Source organism: Plecotus auritus (assembly GCF_963455305.1).
Source record: "Plecotus auritus genome assembly, chromosome: 4".
NCBI lineage: Eukaryota > Metazoa > Chordata > Mammalia > Chiroptera > Vespertilionidae > Plecotus > Plecotus auritus.
The window spans coordinates 108,069,729-108,086,564 of record NC_137775.1 but is presented as its reverse complement, the minus strand read 5'-3'; the positions used below and the strand labels follow the sequence as shown (position 1 = coordinate 108,086,564).

At 55.4% G+C, this 16,836-nt stretch overlaps 1 protein-coding gene across 7 annotated transcripts in view; it reads left to right on the top strand.

The window, feature by feature from the left end:
• DPP6 (dipeptidyl peptidase like 6) overlaps positions 1 to 16,836 on the top strand; it is a 684,077-nt gene that overhangs the window by 636,090 nt on the left and 31,151 nt on the right. For all 7 annotated transcript variants that reach the window (XM_080664796.1, XM_080664799.1, XM_080664800.1 and 4 more), the window contains exons 11-16: positions 4,847 to 4,970; positions 6,309 to 6,347; positions 12,528 to 12,635; positions 13,384 to 13,475; positions 14,309 to 14,356; positions 14,875 to 14,993. In XM_080664796.1, coding sequence (XP_080520922.1) covers positions 4,847 to 4,970; positions 6,309 to 6,347; positions 12,528 to 12,635; positions 13,384 to 13,475; positions 14,309 to 14,356; positions 14,875 to 14,993 — 530 coding nt within the window. The remainder of the gene's footprint in view (positions 1 to 4,846; positions 4,971 to 6,308; positions 6,348 to 12,527; positions 12,636 to 13,383; positions 13,476 to 14,308; positions 14,357 to 14,874; positions 14,994 to 16,836) is intronic.

Below are 16,836 nucleotides of genomic sequence, written 5' to 3'. Positions count from 1 at the left end.
AGGATGTCTGGAATCACGTTCAGAATGATGTCCAGTCTAATTAGCATATTATGCTTTTATTATTATAGATAATATTGCCTCAAGTTCCCTTCACATTGCATTATGATAAACAGGAAGTCACACCTCCCAGTTTATAAGATATTAGTCCCACCCTTTCCTACAGGTCCCTTCCCTGTTCCTGAAACTTCTGTTGCCTTTTTTTAAATTTTATATCATTGAGATTTATGACATTTGCATTCTGTCTTGTAACCATAATTAAATCTTCATTACTTATCTGTAGGCTGATTCTAAAACATTAAAATAAACACCACTGACTTCATTATAAGTAATTATCTTGCATGGTAGAGCTGAGTAGTATTCTGTGACTGTGTCTCTGTTATGTTCTGTTTTTTTGTTTTTCCCAGAGTTTTATATTGCCTTTATTTTTCACGTGGACTATTTGGTTTTATCAGACTTTCATTTTTATTTTCCAAACTCTATCAGGTGCTCTGTCGCAATGCCTTTCCCCCAGATCCATCTCTCCGAGGGTCCTCCACCACCCTGCTCTAGTCTGGACTGGTCATTCGCGATCACATCTGACCGTGGCCATCCTGGGACTTCCCTTGCTGCACTCCCTCCTGGGAGCCAGTGTGTCCTCTTCTTCCTGAGTTACCCCCACTTCTGTCCAGAGGACATCCTCAAGGTGTTTTCCTAAGAAGGGATGATTGGAAGCAAACTTTTGGAATTCTTGAATATCAAAAAACTGTCTTTTTCTCACATTTGTTGAAAATTTTAGCAGTATGAAGACCTGTAGTTTGAAAACTATTGTCCCTCAAATTTGGGGGTAGGGCACCATTGCTTCTGGAATTCAGTGTTGCTGATGGCCAGCCTCGTGTCTCTCTGATACCTGTTCATCTGGGGATCACCTATTTTCTTGTTCCAAAAGCTCTTTTGATTTTGAAATAACATATCCAAATGGGTTTTCATTTATCATCTGCCTCATTCAGAGCCTCTCAGCTGAAATTCCTCTTCAGCACATTTCTCTGCTGCATGATACTGTACCTAGACCTCCAGTCCCCAGAATTTTCTCTGGGTCCTGCTGTGCAGGGATTTTAGGGTGCTGCTTTTTCAACCAGCCTTGCCGCTTACTGCTCTTCTGTCTGCAGAGGAGGAGTAAGGGAACATACCTGCCTTATTCCTTTATGATCATCACAGTTAGGTTTCCACAGAGAGGAGCCATTAACAAACATGATAAACCCACCAACTTACATGGGAAACCTCCAGTTTCTCCTTATGACCTTCTTATTTAAAAAGTAATCTCCACTTTATTGAAATAATCATCACTTGCCATCCCACGAACTATTAAGCATTTGGATAAATTTTCTTTTGAGATTTTTTTCTAGAAATGCGTACCTATTCTTTATTTGCTTGTCTGTTTTGTTTCGTTGTTTTTTTGTTTTGTTTTGTTTTTATCATTAAGCCATATTCCCAGCACCATTGGTTGTATAAATCTTTCTTTCCCCACTGGTTTGGTCTGACACTTTTATAAAATACTAGAGGCCTGGTGCACGGATTCGTGCACATTGAAAAAAAGTTAATTAGAAGGTGGCCAGCGGGGCAGGACAGGACGAGACGGGCCTGACACACCCTGGAGCCAACCTCCCACGGTCCCTCCCTGGCCAGCCACACCTGGGCCGTGCCAGAGCTTGAAGGGCGTCTGCAGAGTGAGCAGGGCCCCTCAGGCAGGTGGGGTCCCTTGGCCTGGCTGCGGGGATCGGGCCAAAACTGGCAGTCCGACATCCCCTGAGGGGTCCCAGAGTGCAAGAGGGCACTCTGCAAAGTTGCTGTTGCTTGGCAGCTCATGCATTGAGCATCTGCCCCCTGGTGGTCAGTGCGCGTCATAGTTACCAGCCAGTCACTTAGGCTTTTAGATATATAGATTAAATTATATTAACTGTTCTGTTCCTATGGAAACCATTGTGATTTAAGGCTGTTCACTGGCTTGTAGACCTACTGATTCTTACAACAGTAAAAAGTCTAGGGCCAAACTATATAGCATTAGCAGCTTGTTGTATACACCCCCCTTGGGAGGGTTAGAATATTTTAAAGACTATCTTGGCCATTTTTGTTCATTTCTTCTTATGTATAAACTTTCGAATTATTTTATTAGCTGAGCCCCTCGTGGAAAAGAAGCTCTTTCTCCTCCTATTAGAATTAAGTGGCTTTCTTTCAGTACTTACCGGGGGACAAGCCATGCCAAGTGCGGAAGATACAAAAGTGAGTAAGGCGGGGGCGGTTGCTGCCACCAGCGCTTACTGCGATCAGTCTGTTCTTCCCCAGATGGTCATGATTTTAAAAGCTTGACCACATCTAGGAACATAGTATGTTTGTAGTCCTTTCTCTTAAACGCTGTCTTTCTGTTTCATCAGTTGTGTTTTTGTCTTTAATCTTCCTTGAAAAAATTACTCAATGTTTATAATTCTATGAAATATTCACCCAATATTTCTTTTATTTTATATTATTTTATCACCTAATAAGGACTTTATATTTGCATTCAAATTTTGTGATCAGATTGGTAGCAGTTTCGGAGCAGATGGGGACGAATGGATTTAGAAATTACCTTCTCACATGCTGCGCTTGTCACTGGAGCCTTCACCTGTGACTGCCCTCAGAGGCGGCTAGTCACAGAGATGCGCCCTGTACTAGTTGTTAAAGGCACACCAGGGTGTTAGATGCCGTCAGGCCCAGAACCGGGGAGAGAATGGAGCCGCCAGACTTCTATCTTTTGTCAGACGTATTAGCAGTGCCCACGGGCGCGGGGCCTGGGAGAGCATGCCTGCTGTCTGCCTCATTCGCCGGGGGCGCGGGCAAGGCTGCTGCTCGGGTGTGCATACCACTCGGCATCTCTTGCTTGCCTTTGTGCCGTCCCTCCCTGTCGCCCACTCTGGCCACTCCGAAAGAGCATTCCAGGGCCCTTCCCCAGAGCCTGGTAGGGCTGCCCGAATGCCCCTCGCCTCTCCGAATCCATTTCCCTGACCTTTCCCTTCGCTCCTTAAAGTCCCCTCGCTCGCCCTGGAGGTCAGGCTCCCGCTCTCCTTGCCTGCTTTCCACGTGATTTCCTCACCCCTCATGTGCACAAGACCTCGTGTCCTCCCCAGGGACAGAGCCCACCCCCGATGTCCGGCGCAGACGGGGCGGCGAGGCCTCGCTCCTCTCCTCTCCCGGCCGTGGGTGCTGCGTGGCCGCTTCTCCCAGGGTCGCTGAGCAGAGCCTGGGCGTGGCGTCGGGCTCCACTGGGCTGAGAGGGTTCCCTCCGGCCGCTTTTGTAGAATGGCTCTTGTTTGAGTTCTAGGTTGATGGGTGTCTGTGACGCCAAGGTAGGAGAGCCTTGGTGGGTACTGACTGGTGCTCCCAGGAGGGCAGGGCAGTGAGTGGGCAGGAGAAGAACATGCCCCGCCCCACCGGCTCGCCGAGCGGCCCAGCCATGGCCCGGCGCTGGCGTTCATCCCCCCTGGCTCCCTTTCAGCCGGAGACTCTCAGCGCCTGTTTGGGGGCTGCTGTGCCTTTTTCCCTTGACCTCACCCAGGCGGACTCTGTTTTCTGATGGAGCGGGCGCAGTGCTCGCTGACCCACGCACCACACCCTCCACGTGAACATCCGCGTCCCCGGGGCCATGGCCAGATGAGCGAAGTGAGCACGCGTCCGTCCCCATGGCTCCCCCACTTCCTGCCTCTTCATCATCTGCCCAGAAGGGACTCCGACCTTTTGTGACATAATTCAAATAAAAAGTCTTCCCTTTGGAGCAGGCTGGGCCTTGAGGTGATTTTAAGGGCCTGAGCACATCCACGTGTTTATGGGGAAATATTGAGGAGCGGCTCAACCCCCCCATTGCACACGCTGCTCCGAGCCTGTAGCGGGGACAGACCCCACGGGCCTGGGCTTGCTGGGCAGACACACGCAAAAAACAGTGCTTCAAAGACTCCGGAAACCTGGAGGGCTGAAAACCGTAAACGCTGGCTCCCCTTGCCTGACCCACCACCATATTCTCTGTGAGTTCGAGGACACGGCCCCGAGCATTTGCCCGGCCTGCCCTCTGGCTGACCAGTTTCTCGCGGGCTCTTGGCTCAGGTGAAGTGGTTAAAAACGCTGACAACAAACGGGTACATTGAGGTCGGCACAGCAATTGACTCTCCTGGTGAGCCGGGGCGCAGGGCAAGCCCCGGGCTAGTCAGGCCTTTCTGTGGACGTGGTTGCGAAATGTGCGAGGGTGCCTTTCCAGCTGGGAGCTATCGAGCGCCGTCCTGCAGTCTCTAGTGGCAAAGGGTCCATAGGACCACAGAGGCCGTCCTGAGCAGCTGCCTCACTAGGGGTTACAGGGGCAAGCAATGGGAGGAGTGTTAGCTGCCCTCTAGAACGTTCTTCGAATTCACCTGAGAATATTCTCCTGTACATTTATTTTCTTCTTCCTCTTAAATGTACTTTTTCCCCCTAAAACAAAATCCCAGTGTTGGAGGGCTCTGCGTAACTGAATTAATCACCAGCAGCCCGGTCCCTCCTGCTGACATTAGCACAGAACTCCGTGGTGTTTTCGGGCATGTGACCTCTAGGCTGTCAAGCCAAGTTCACGGGCACCCGAGCCAGTTTCCCGGATTAGCCAGAGGACGTGTCTGGGTATCTTGTCACTACAGGAGAGGGAAATGGCATGCAGAGCTTCCTCAGTGCAGGCTGGGCCTTCCCACCTGAGTTGGGAACCCCCCACCTTGCAACGTGCTTCAGCCATGGGCCCCAACGTCCAGGGCCTGGACGAGCCGTCTCTGGTCCCGTGGCTCCTGCCAAGCTGCTCATCTGTGTGCCTGTGTGTTTCCAGGGAATACTACATCACCATGGTAAAGTGGGCCACCAACACCAAGGTCGCCGTGAACTGGCTGAGCCGGGCGCAGAACGTGTCCATCCTCACCCTCTGCGATGCCACCACGGGCGTCTGCACCAAGGTACGTATGGACAGGGAGCACCGCGCCTCAGGAGGCCACCCGTGAGCCCTTTGGGCTTGGTCGCTGCAGGCAAACCGCTCAGCTGCTTGCTGGTCAAGGTGGCAGCCTGCATCCAAGTCTCTGCATTGGTGTCACCTGGTGGGTAGCTGAAGTACTGCCGACACCCCAGGCTTGCTCATTCAGTACCTCCAACTGCATGCACTCTTTCTTTGGCCTTGAATTTTCATTTCCCAACTGCAGAGGGAAACGGCTTGCAAAGCCACTCTGTTGGGGCTCCGGAGCCGCTTCAGCAGCTCTCGCTGCACTGCCTAAGTGAGGCGCAGCAGTCTGTGCTGAGACCGAGGGCCCTCCCCACTACTACCCCGCCAGGCCGGGGTTACCTGGGTTTGCACATCACTGAGAGCAGATCCATGTTATTCTGATGGGCTTGCTCGAGGGGAAGGAAGGAAGGATGGACACCCGGCTAGGAAGCTGGGAATTGCTCCTAATTCTTACCTGTGCCCCTGGGAGTGTCCGCAACCGAAACTCCATGGCCACCAACAGCCCTGGGCGCCTGAAGGCCGGGCCAACACCAGGGCCGCTCACGGTTTGGGGATGTGTTTGATCTGCTGTTAGGATTACTCCACACGTTCTGTAGCCTACTTTCCATTTACTTTTTAAACCTTCGTAATGTTTCCGTACAAGGGCTGTTCCTCAGAGTTGATATGTCCACATATGCACGTATGGGTGCACACACAAATTCCTAAAACAAACAGCACTGTGTTCGCCTTTACCTGGGCATGTGCCGGGTCAGAGGTGACCATCTAATGGGGACATGCCTGGTTAGGGGTGAGCATCAAGTGGTAAATGTGCCCCATCTTCCGAAGGATTCCTACCTGTATGGAGTTGTCCTCGGAGCTGGAAGAGTGACATTTCTTATTTGGGGACACTTGGTTTTGGCTCTGAGCCACACTATGAGACAGCCTCATCTGAGCGTGGCCTGGTCCCGACCGTGGCCTCATCTTGAGCAGTGGGCTGGTCCTGAGCGGTAGCCTGGTCCCGAGCGTGGCCTCATCTCGAGCAGTGGGCTGGTCCCGAGCATGGCCTGGTCCCGAGTGTGGCCTGGTCTCGAGCAGTGGCCTGGTCCCGAGCATGGCCTGGTCCCGAGTGTGGCCTGGTCTCGAGCGTGGCCTGGTCCCGAGCGTGGCCTGGTCCCGAGCGTGGCCTCATCCCGAGCAGCCCCAGCACTGTCTGTGCCGATGCAGCCACAGCACATGGGAAGCAAACTGCTTCACTCTGCGGGTCATGGACATAGTAGTGGCCCCAAGGCCTTTCTCTAATGCTCTCATGTCATTTCAGAAACACGAGGATGAAAGTGAAGCCTGGCTCCACAGACAGGTAACTATTCCACGAGTGAGTTCCCACACTGGGGGCGTTTGCATCTCACCATGACCCCAGGGGAGCCCCAAGCAGACACTAGGCGTGCGTGGCCCTGGTAAGTGCGGCTGCCTTCCTGCCCTGCTCCCTCCATGGCTCTCGCACTCCTGAAAGGCGGGCTCTGAGGAGGATGTTTGAAAGTTGCTGCTCTTGACAACCTACAGTGTTTGGTGAGACGTAAGGTCTCAGGCACATGATGCCCTTTGGGTGAATTAAAAATGGTGGTTTCCCAGAAGAAAATGAAACACAGGCAATAGTTCTGTTTTCTCCATGTGGTTCTGTGGTCTCATTTGCAGCGGATGCCACTGGGGTTCAGCATGAGCCTCCCAGGGATGGATGTCAACCCCACTCCCAGCTTCCCCTGTCCCTGACCCAGATAAGAAGTGCCCTCTGACAGGCTCTGGAAATTGGAGATCATGGAGGTCAGGGAGGTCTACAGTTACTCACTCCATAACCAAAAATATCCTATATAATAAAAGGCTAATATGCAAATCAACCGAACGGCAGAATGACCAGTCGCTATGATGCACTATGAGCTGCCCCCGGTGGTCAGTGAGCTCCCACAGGGGAGTGCCGCTCAGCCAGAAGCCGGGCTCATGGCTGGCAAGCGCAGCAGCGGTGGTGGGAGCCTCTCCCGCCTCCACAGCAGCGCTAAGGATGTTCCACTTAAGGCTTAGGCCTACTCTCCTTGGATGTCATCAGTAGGACATCCCCCAAGGGCTCCCGGACTGCAAGAGGACACAGGCTGAGCTGAGGGAACACCCCCCCCAGTGCACGAATTTTGTGCACCAGGCCTCTAGTGTGTGTGTGTGTGTATATATATATATATATATATATATATATATATATATTAAACTTACACAAAAAAGAGAACCCGAAACATTTTTATATTCTGCTTTATTTTTCTCCTTCCACACCTGGCATTAGGAAGAACAGGGGGACACTGTGGGGGGTTACTTCCCTCTTACCCTGCCTAACGGGAGGAAGACTGTGGAAATTCTGGGGGAAGCTCACGCCAGATTCGAGTCTGAAATGTGGCGAGGGAGCGCAGGTGTGCTCCTTTATCATGTGTGGGAACGGGGGGCCTGGGCAGTGCACCTGCCCTCGTGGCTCCACGAACATTCCAGTAGCGCCGACTGCACACCCTCCTTTGTCTGTGGGCTGGCGATCAGCCCCAGCTTCCCGTCCATTGTCTCAGGTGGTGGCCTCAGACACGGACACTGTTGCTTTTAAACATGTCCATGTCTGCTCCCTGCCCATCTTCTCCAAAAGTGAATGGCCACGGTGGCCACGGTGGTTTTCCTGTGAACAAGTTTGAGTGCCAAGTCCAAGTCTGGAACAAATGCAGCACGAGAGAGCAGGGGAGCCTGATATCGCCAGGGTGTTGGCTGGGCCTGGACCTGGGCTGGGGCTGGGCTGGGCCTAGGCCTGGGCCGGGGCCGGGGCTGGGCTGGGCTGGGCTGGGGCTGGGCTGGGGCTGGGGCTGGGGCTGGGCTGGGGCTGGGGCTGGGGCTGGGCTGGGGCTGGGCTGGGGCTGGGCTGGGGCTGGGGCTGGGCTTGGGCTTGGGCTGGGGCTGGGGCTGGGGCTGGGCTGGGCTGGGCTGGGCTGGGCTGGGGTTGGGGCTGGGGCTGGGGCTGGGGCTGGGCTGGGGCTGGGCTGGAGCTGGGGCTGGGGCTGGGCTGGGCTGGGGCTGGGATAAGCCCTCAACTGCTACCTGGACCCACCGTGTAAGCACAGAGACCCACAGTAACGTCATGGCATTTCCCCTCCATCAGCTAAAACGCCACAAGATGAAAGAAAGGCCAGGAAACTCCCTTATCTGTCCGTTTATGTGTCCAGCTACTATTTCTGCGTCGGCGGGCATGTGCAGGCGCTGTGGGTTTCAGGGACTGTCGCTGAGCGCAGCCTGCTGTGGCGCAGAGCCTCCCACATGCAGCCACCTCCCTGGCTTAGCTGCTGGTGGACTTTGGGTTGCTTCCTGCTTCTGGCTCCGTGAGCATCGTGCTGAGCGGGAGAAAGCAGCCAGGCACAGGGGGCCACCTGTGGTCCACGCCGGTGAAATGGCCAGAACAAGGGAATTTGCAGAAACAGAAAACGGTCACAGGATTGTCTGGAGACCTGCGAAGGGCCAGGGCCGCGCACTGCGTGAAGGCTTTGATTTGGGGCGACGGGAGCACTTTGGGACTAGAACAGATGGCGGCAGCATGAGCTGTGAGGGCACTAAATGCCACTGCTTGGTTCACCTTTTCTGCCTCCTGCACGCCCCCTACTGGGGATCAAGCCCACAACCCGGGCATGTGCCCTGACCGGAACCGAACCAGCGGCCTCATGGTACATGGGATGACGATGCCCAGCCAACTGAGCCACACCGGCCAGCTGCTCAGTTCCCTTTTATAAAAATGTTCTATTTTGTGCTGTGAATTTCATCTCAACTTTTTAAAAGATGAGCCAGCTGGAGCCTCAACTCCCAGGACATCCCAGCAGAAGGGCAGTGAGAGCACACAGTGCCGCAGAGGTGGGAACGGGATCACCATAAATATGCTCGGAGAGCTTAGGTGTCCTGCTGCTGGCGGGCTGTGCGGGGAGCACGGCGTGACCCTGGTGGCAGCATCGGGACTGGCCTCCGTGGCTGCAGTCTGTGTCTGAACAGGAGGAGGCGAGGGCAGACTTACCCAACCACCTGCGCTTTGCTGCTTCCGGCAGGCGGGGCTGTGAGCCAGCTGGTCCGAGGTCCGGCCCCGCTCCCCCGTCCCAGCACTCCCACGGGGCGGAGCACTCCCACGGCGCTCCTGGCAGGTCACCTTCGGTCCAGAGGCCATGGAGCTGCCCCCTCCGCTCACCCCTTCCTCAGCTCCGCAGGGGCCCCCAGGGACTCAGCCTTTAATACAGACTCTCCGCCTGTGCTTCTCGTCCGAGTGGGAGATAGCCGAGCACCCAACAGGCAGCCTGGACGTGATTTGAGAAGCCAGATCTTCCCACAGAAAATCACACCAGCACTAGGAAAGTAGCGTGAGGTATAGCCCATGCTTTTATGATGTAAACGTTAAAGCACGTGCTGAGCAAACAGCATGCATCTTCATCCAGCCAGGCAAGGCGGTGGTGCATCCCAGCCGGAGACACAGGGTCCTGGGAGGCATCGTTCCCTCCGAGCGTGCCGGCGCTTCACGCAGCTCCAGGTCCGTGAGCAGATCAGTTCCAACCACTTGTCCTGATCTCCCTTCTGGAGGCAGCTTTACGATGATGCGCATCCTTCAGATGCCCGCAGTCCTAGAAGGCAAGTGAGGAACGTATTGCAGCTGGACCTGCCGTCTGCGGCCAGTGAGGCTGCGGAGCGCCAGTCATCACAAAGGCGTCCCAGATGTTCACAGCCGCCCCCCGCCCCCAACCACCACCGTTGGCCCAGGCACAGTGTCATTTAAGGAGAGGACTGGAATCTGGAACCTCGTGGCAACCTCCCAGACACCCCGTCTTCTCAGATTAACTGTCTGCTAGATACTCATTGCCAGGGTAACAGGGTGAGCTAGGGCACCTGGGCGTCCATCGGAACCTCCCCCCTCCTTGCTTTTCCTCCCATCTCCCCCGTGAGGCAGTGGGCCCCCACAGAGCCTCCCTGAGCCAACAAGCAGAGGCAAATGTGTGCATCCATCCCATCCATCTCCCACCACCCTCTCTCTCCTCTGGGAATATTCCAGAGAAAGTGGCAGCCCCCCCTCCCCCCACACACACACACACCCCGTCACCGCTGTCCATGACCTTCAGAGCGTCCGGCCCAGAATTAATTCTTCTTTCCTCTTATCCCAAGTATTTTTCTCTGCGAGCATGCCAGTCCTTCCCCGTGTTAATGTAAACACCAGTCAGACCTGTAAAGAATTGTGTGAGTTTATTTGAACCAAACTGTCACCGTATGCCAGGAAGCAGAGCCTCAACGAATTGAGATAGTGCTCCGGAGAATGGGGAGGTCTAGCTTGTTTTTATAAGTTACCATCAAAGGGGAACATGTAAGTGGGCTACATGAAATCCATTGGTGATAGATTAGGGAGGTGGGAGAAAGCAAAGCGGGGGAACCTCCGGGATAGGGTAAAAAGTGAAATGATGGACACGTGCTTCTTTTACACAGATGGATACAGGATAGTTAACATAGTGAAGAGCTGACCATTAACTTGGTAACAATAACAATGAGGGACTGTCCTGGTGCCATTTGTTGTGCCCTGTGGGGTCCGGAAAAAAGAGAGGTTACAAGTTACCCAGACATCTCACAGGTATGTTATCTTAGAGGCAAAAAGGCAATGGGCTCAGCAAAGATCCAAGTTGATCTTTGTCAGGGAAAATCCTGGCCTAGGACACGACTGCCCTCTATAACCTGTTTGCAGTTAAATATTTAATTTTCACACCATCCTTTGTGGTTACTTTAGGTCTCTGAGTTTGCACAATCGCCATGCAGGCCTCCCCTGAACTAGTCAGGTCAGCATGTGGCCCCTTCCATCTACACCCAGAAGCACAGGCACCGCTGGAGTTTCCGTCCTGCACTTGGCAAACAGAAGTCCATGTGAAAAGCCCGATTACCTGCCAGTTTTCTCGTTTTCTCACTTGTAAATGCCACGCTTCCAACTCTAAATGGAAAAATAAATATTTGCAGGTTAAAGGTTTCATTTCATTGCAAATGTTCCTGGAGATTAAATGTCATTTTAATCACATGTTAGTTTATTTCTCTGGGCACCTCGGATTTGCATGGGCTTGTTGGCAGCAGGGAGATGAGTCTCTGCCCGCCAGCTGGGGCCCGCTCACAATTCGCCCCCATCCCGCGCCAGGGGGCCTCCTTGAGTCAGGGAATGTGCATGATGCCCACTGGTTGGTGTTCGTGGTGGGAACTTCGCAACTGGAGCTTCCGAGAGCTGAGCTGATGTCACCCCAAATCCCTTTTGGCCCCTCAAGGTGACACCACCCACGGGGGCGGCGGGGCTGAGCAGTGCTGCTTAGCTTTTGGGGAACGGGGTAGAGATCTGGCAACTGGCTTTGAATCTAGCCTGGAATTCCCTCCCCAGGACAATTAAGAATGTCCCTAACCCTTGCTTTTGTTTCTCATCAACTTTCCTCCAGTTAGAAGCCATGCTGTAGCACAGTGAGCACGTGGGAGGTGGTTTCCTCCCACAACTTTCTAGACTGGGTACCAGGATGGACACAGTGTTCCTGGGATGGGCACAGTGTTCCTGGGATGGGCACAGTGTTCCTGGGATGGGCACAGTGTTCCTGGGATGGACACAGTGTTCCTGGGATGGGCACAGTGTTCCTGGGATGGGCACAGTGTTCCTGGGATGGACACAGTGTTCCTGGGATGGGCACAGTGTTCCTGGGATGGGCACAGTGTTCCTGGGATGGGCACAGTGTTCCTGGGATGGGCACAGTGTTCCTAGAATGGGTACAATGTTCCTAGAATGGGTACAATGTTCCTAGGATGGACACAGTGTTCCTGGGATGGGCACAGTGTTCCTAGGATGGACACAGTGTTCCTAAGATGGGCACAGTGTTCCTAGAATGGGTACAATGTTCCTAGAATGGGTACAATGTTCCTAGGATGGATGCAGTGTTCCTGGGATGGGTGCAATGTTCCTAGGATGGGTGCAATGTGTCCTTGTTTGCTGTTTCTTGTTCCTTGGTCAGCTATTCCGTGTAAACTGGATTTGATAAAATAAAAAAAATAGAAAAACACAGGGAGAAAATAGGATTTGTTTTCAGGCAGAATTAGGTGTGGGGTTGTTCTAAATTCCTTAGGAGAGATCATTAATGGCCCCAGAGGAATTCTGCAAAATGCCCTGGTTCCAGGCCTCATAAAGGGGGACACACGGCCCCGGCTGCCTGAGTGCCGGCTCCAGCCCCGCCTGCCGAGTGTGGTGACACGTGGGGCCCCTTTCATGGCACTTGGCATGTCCCCTCTGAATTCCCCATTATTCCACTGTCTTAGGAAATGGAAGGCTGGGCTCCGGATCCAAGGAAAGCCCGACACAGTGTCGATGCTTTCAGCTGCGTCTCTGACTAGGGATCGTGCAGCAAAGGCCCTCCGTGTGCTGGCCCTGGGCCCTGGCTCGGCCTCTGGGGAACAAAGGAGCCGTTGCCAGGACTCACGGGGTTGTTGTCACCCACAGAATGAAGAGCCGCTGTTCTCCAGGGACGGGCGAAAGTTCTTCTTCGTCAGAGCCATCCCGCAGGGCGGGCAGGGCAAGTTCTACCACATCACCGTGTCGTCCTCCCAGGCAAGTCCCTGCTTCCTCACTGCTGCTGGGCAGGGGCTGCGCTCTGGGCACCCTTGCCCTCCTTCCTTCCTTCTCTTCCTCCTTCTTCCCTCCCTCCCTCCTCCCTCCCTCCTCCCCCTCCCTCCTCCCTCCCACCTCCCTTTCTCTTTCCTTCCTTCTCTTCCTCCTTCTTCCCTCCCTCCCTCCTCCCTCCCTCCTCCCCCTCCCTCCTCCCTCCCACCTCCCTTTCTCCTTCCTTCCTTCTCTTCTTCCTTCTTCCCTCCCTCCTTTCTTCCCCTTTCTCCTCCCTCCCACCTCCCTTTCTCCTTCCTTCCTACTCTTCCTCCTCCCTTCCTTTCCTGCTTCCTTCCCTCCTTTCTCCTTTCCTCCCTCCTTCCTCCTTCCTTCCCTCCTTCTCTATCTCCTCACCTTTTCACCGACTTGCCCATATTTCTCTCTTCGCTCTCCATCCCCCACAATAATGTCGACCAGTTGGATTTACAAAAGTTAAAGAAATAGTACCAGCAGCACATGGAGCACTGATTATTCTCTTGAGACAAGACAGCACCGGTGGGAGGGCACAGTGGGGGCACCATGGTCAGCACCACAGCAGGGACCATGTGGACGCCCGAGGGGAGGGCTGTGGGCAGGTGGCCACTCCGAGGAGAGACAGGTGGCAGGCAACACCCTGCACCTGGCACCTGAGGGGCCAGGATCTGGAAGGAAGCTGGTGGGGCCGCGCTTCCTCCTCACGGCCTGTCTGTTGCAGCCCAACAGCAGCAGTGACAACATCCAGTCCATCACGTCGGGGGACTGGGACGTGACCAAGATCCTGTCCTACGACGAGAAGCGGAGTAAGATGTGAGTGCGCGTGGTGCCCTGGGCGGGACGGCCCTTCCTCCTGGACGGGACACACTGGCCACTTCCAGATGTGTTCTGGACCCTGGTCCGCAGCCTATCTCCCTGTGCCCGCAGGGCCCTGGTCTCTCCATGTGGACAGGCGGAGCTAGTTCCCGCGGGGACAGAGCAGTGGCAAGGCGGGCCCTGCAGCCAAGCCTGTGGCTGAGTCCGGGGACGGGCCTCATTGTCGTGCGGGCGTTTGCCGAGTCCCGGTGAGGCCAGGCCCTGGCTCAGGACCCCAGGGGCTGCACCCCATTCAGCTGGAGCTTGGCCAGTGCGGTTACTGCTTTCCCCACTCCACACGCGAATAAGCGGAGACTCAGCGAGCGGGGGACTTGCCCAGGTTGTCAGCCCAGGTGGCTGGGATGCAGCTCGTTGATGAGGTCCAGGCCCACCTGCCAGCCAGGCGCCCTGTCATGTGGCGCACGCCCAGGCTTCCCCTTTGGGGTCTGAGGTGAAAATCAGTCCGTAAGAGGCATCTCCCCCGGTATCCTGTAAAGAGATTCCGCATCCAAACCCAGGGCCACATGACCACCACCCTGGCCCCCACACCAGAGCCTGCGGGCAGGTGCGGGACTCCCAGGCAGGTGTGGGACCCCCGGGCAGGTGCAGGACCCCCAGGCAGGTGCAGGACCCTGGGCCAGCAGAGGCTCAGCCCCACCGAAATGGACCCAGTGCTTGCCGTAGCCACAGAATGAGGGTCCCTGAGCAGGGTCTGCACGGGGCTGGGGAGCTGGCTGTGAGGCCACACCTTCCCTGGAGCCACTAACTCCTGTCACCTGCGCTCTCCGCAGCTACTTCCTCAGCACCGAGGACCTGCCCCGGAGACGCCACCTCTACAGGTATGTGGGGCCCTTCCAGCGCAGGGGCCCCTCTGCGCAGGCGGGTCCTGCTTCAGGGGGCGCCAGGCTGGGCGGGTCCACGCTGGTCAGCAGCTCCTCTGGGGGGGAAATCAGGAGACATGCTCAGCCGCCCAATTGGACGCTTTGTTATATTTCCGCTTTTGTCTAGTTGAGTCCCCCTCTGTCACCTTCTCCCTGTGAGACCTGGGGGGCCTCAGGGGTGGGGGGCAGGACCTCGGACAGGCTCTGGGAATTGGAGACCACAGGAGGTCAGGGAGGCCTACAGTTACTCCATGACCAGACGCTACACTGTCCTCGTCGGGGGTGCCACGGGGGACCGAGACCACTCCACAGAGCGAGGTGCCGGCGGCGGCAGGGGCTGGAAAGCCCGGGGCAGGCAGGGGAGAGAGGCAGGGGCTGCAGGACTCCTTTGGGGCGGGAACTCGGCCAGCGGGTTGGATCTGGACCTCTGGGGGCTTCCTCCCTCCTGGGCTCACGCCCCGCCTTTGCCTCTCCAGCGCCAGCACGGTGGGCAACTTCAACAGGCAGTGCCTGTCCTGCGACCTGGTGGGCAACTGCACCTACTTCAGCGCGTCCTTCAGCCACAGCGCCGACTTCTTCCTGCTCACGTGTGAAGGTGGGTCCCACCTCCCACCCTCCGCCCCTGTGTCCGAGCCCTGCTGTTGAGCCCAGGGACCCCGCATGGCGGGAGGGGGAGGCGGGAGAAGGAGCTTATTCCGCTGTGCAGCCGGGAGCAGCTGAGCCGCCTCTCAGTCTGGCGCCATAGGGACAGTTCACACTGATAGGGTCACAGGTGGTCATATCCGTGCTGTGTCAGTTAGTCCCGGAGTTTGCCTACATTGTTCATAAAAAGTAAATGTGCTGTGAGCCGTTGGGGTAAGTCTGCACACGGGGCGACCTGTGAGGTGTATTTAAGGAGTGAGGTCATAGAAAAGAAGTCTCAAGTGGAAAATGAATATTCTCCTGTGCCCCAATTCACGGATCATTCACCCCAAACTTCAGAAAGAAGAGCAATTTTCTAAAAAGACATGAATGTGGCCCTGGCCATCTAGCTCAACCGGTTAGACTGTCGCCCCCACATGCCAAGGTTGTGGTTGGATCGCCCAGCAGGGCACACAGAGGGGTAAACCGATGTGGGCATAAATAAGCGGAACAGCAAACCAATCGCTCTCTCTCAAAAATCAGTCAATAAAGAAGGTTTAAAAGACATAAATTCACGCCCTGGCTGGTGGCTCGGGTGGTTGGAGCATCATCCCATGCACCCAACGTTTCGGATTCAGTCCCCGGTTGGGACGCACACAGGAGGCAACCAATCCACAGTTCTCTCTCACTGTGGTGTTCCTCTCCCCCTCCCCTTCCTCTCTCTCTAAAAACCAATAAATATATTCTTGAATGAGGAGTAAAAAAAAAAGACATAACCTTACAAAGACAACAAAAGGGATGCGGTGACCCCGCATTTCAGATGTTTGATAAATAGATTCACAGCTTAATTCACCAAGACAGCTTCCTCCACCTTGACGTCAAATGGAAACAATGAAATGGTCCGGGCTTAAAAGAAAGTGCGTGGCCTGATTTCTGCTCTTCTTACTGCGAAGTGCTCCTGAGGCCTCTGTCATCGCCGCTGCCGCTATAGGCAGGAGAGACAAATGTGAAGTGTGGAAGAGAGTCCCGTGGCCCATCTGGAGCCCGGGCCCAGGCTAGCTCCGTGCCTGGGCATGCAGGGAACCTGGCTAACCCTCCATCCTCACCCTGAAACCGGGGGAGTGACGGCGGCATCTCCCCAGGTCGCTGTGAGGCTCATCAAGGCCCCACTGTGCGGGCTCGCCGTGGCCCCCGACACAGCCAGCGCTGAACAGCTGGTGATGGGCGTCCATGGTCAGTAAGGCTGTCTCTGCACCCGCCAGCCAGATTCCACATCCCAACGCCAGCTGTGGCTGCAGGCGCCACCTCTGTGCGTTCACTCAGCCACGTCCTACCTCGGATTTCCCAATGGGACTGGCATCTTTGCTTCTCCCAGGCTGGTGCCGGGAGCCCTGGGTCTCTGCTTACCCTGCAGGGTAGAATGTTCCAGAAGTGACCAGTCACAGAACACTAAACAAGCCGTGACAATGAGGTGCCCCATGAGGTCAGGCATCCCCAAGCCCCGGGGCCTCTGCAGCGCTTCGGCAGGAGTTAGGGCGTCAGGAACGGTCTTCTTTCCTCGGCCGTTAACATCCCCGCTTCCTGTTCTGTCTCCCCTTTGCCTTTACCCCTCGGAGGCCTGGCTCCCAGCCTCCTGCCACCGCCTGTCCTTGGGGCTGGAGCCGGGAAATGCTCGGTGAGGTTAGTTAGTCCTCCTGGAGCTCCGTCACCGGAGCAGCGACGGGGGTGGGGGAGTGTCCACCGCGCAGGCCAGATGGGGGCGCCGCCGGAGCCTGTGGGGGTGAAGGATTCTGAGGCCCAGCCCACGGCGAGAGAAT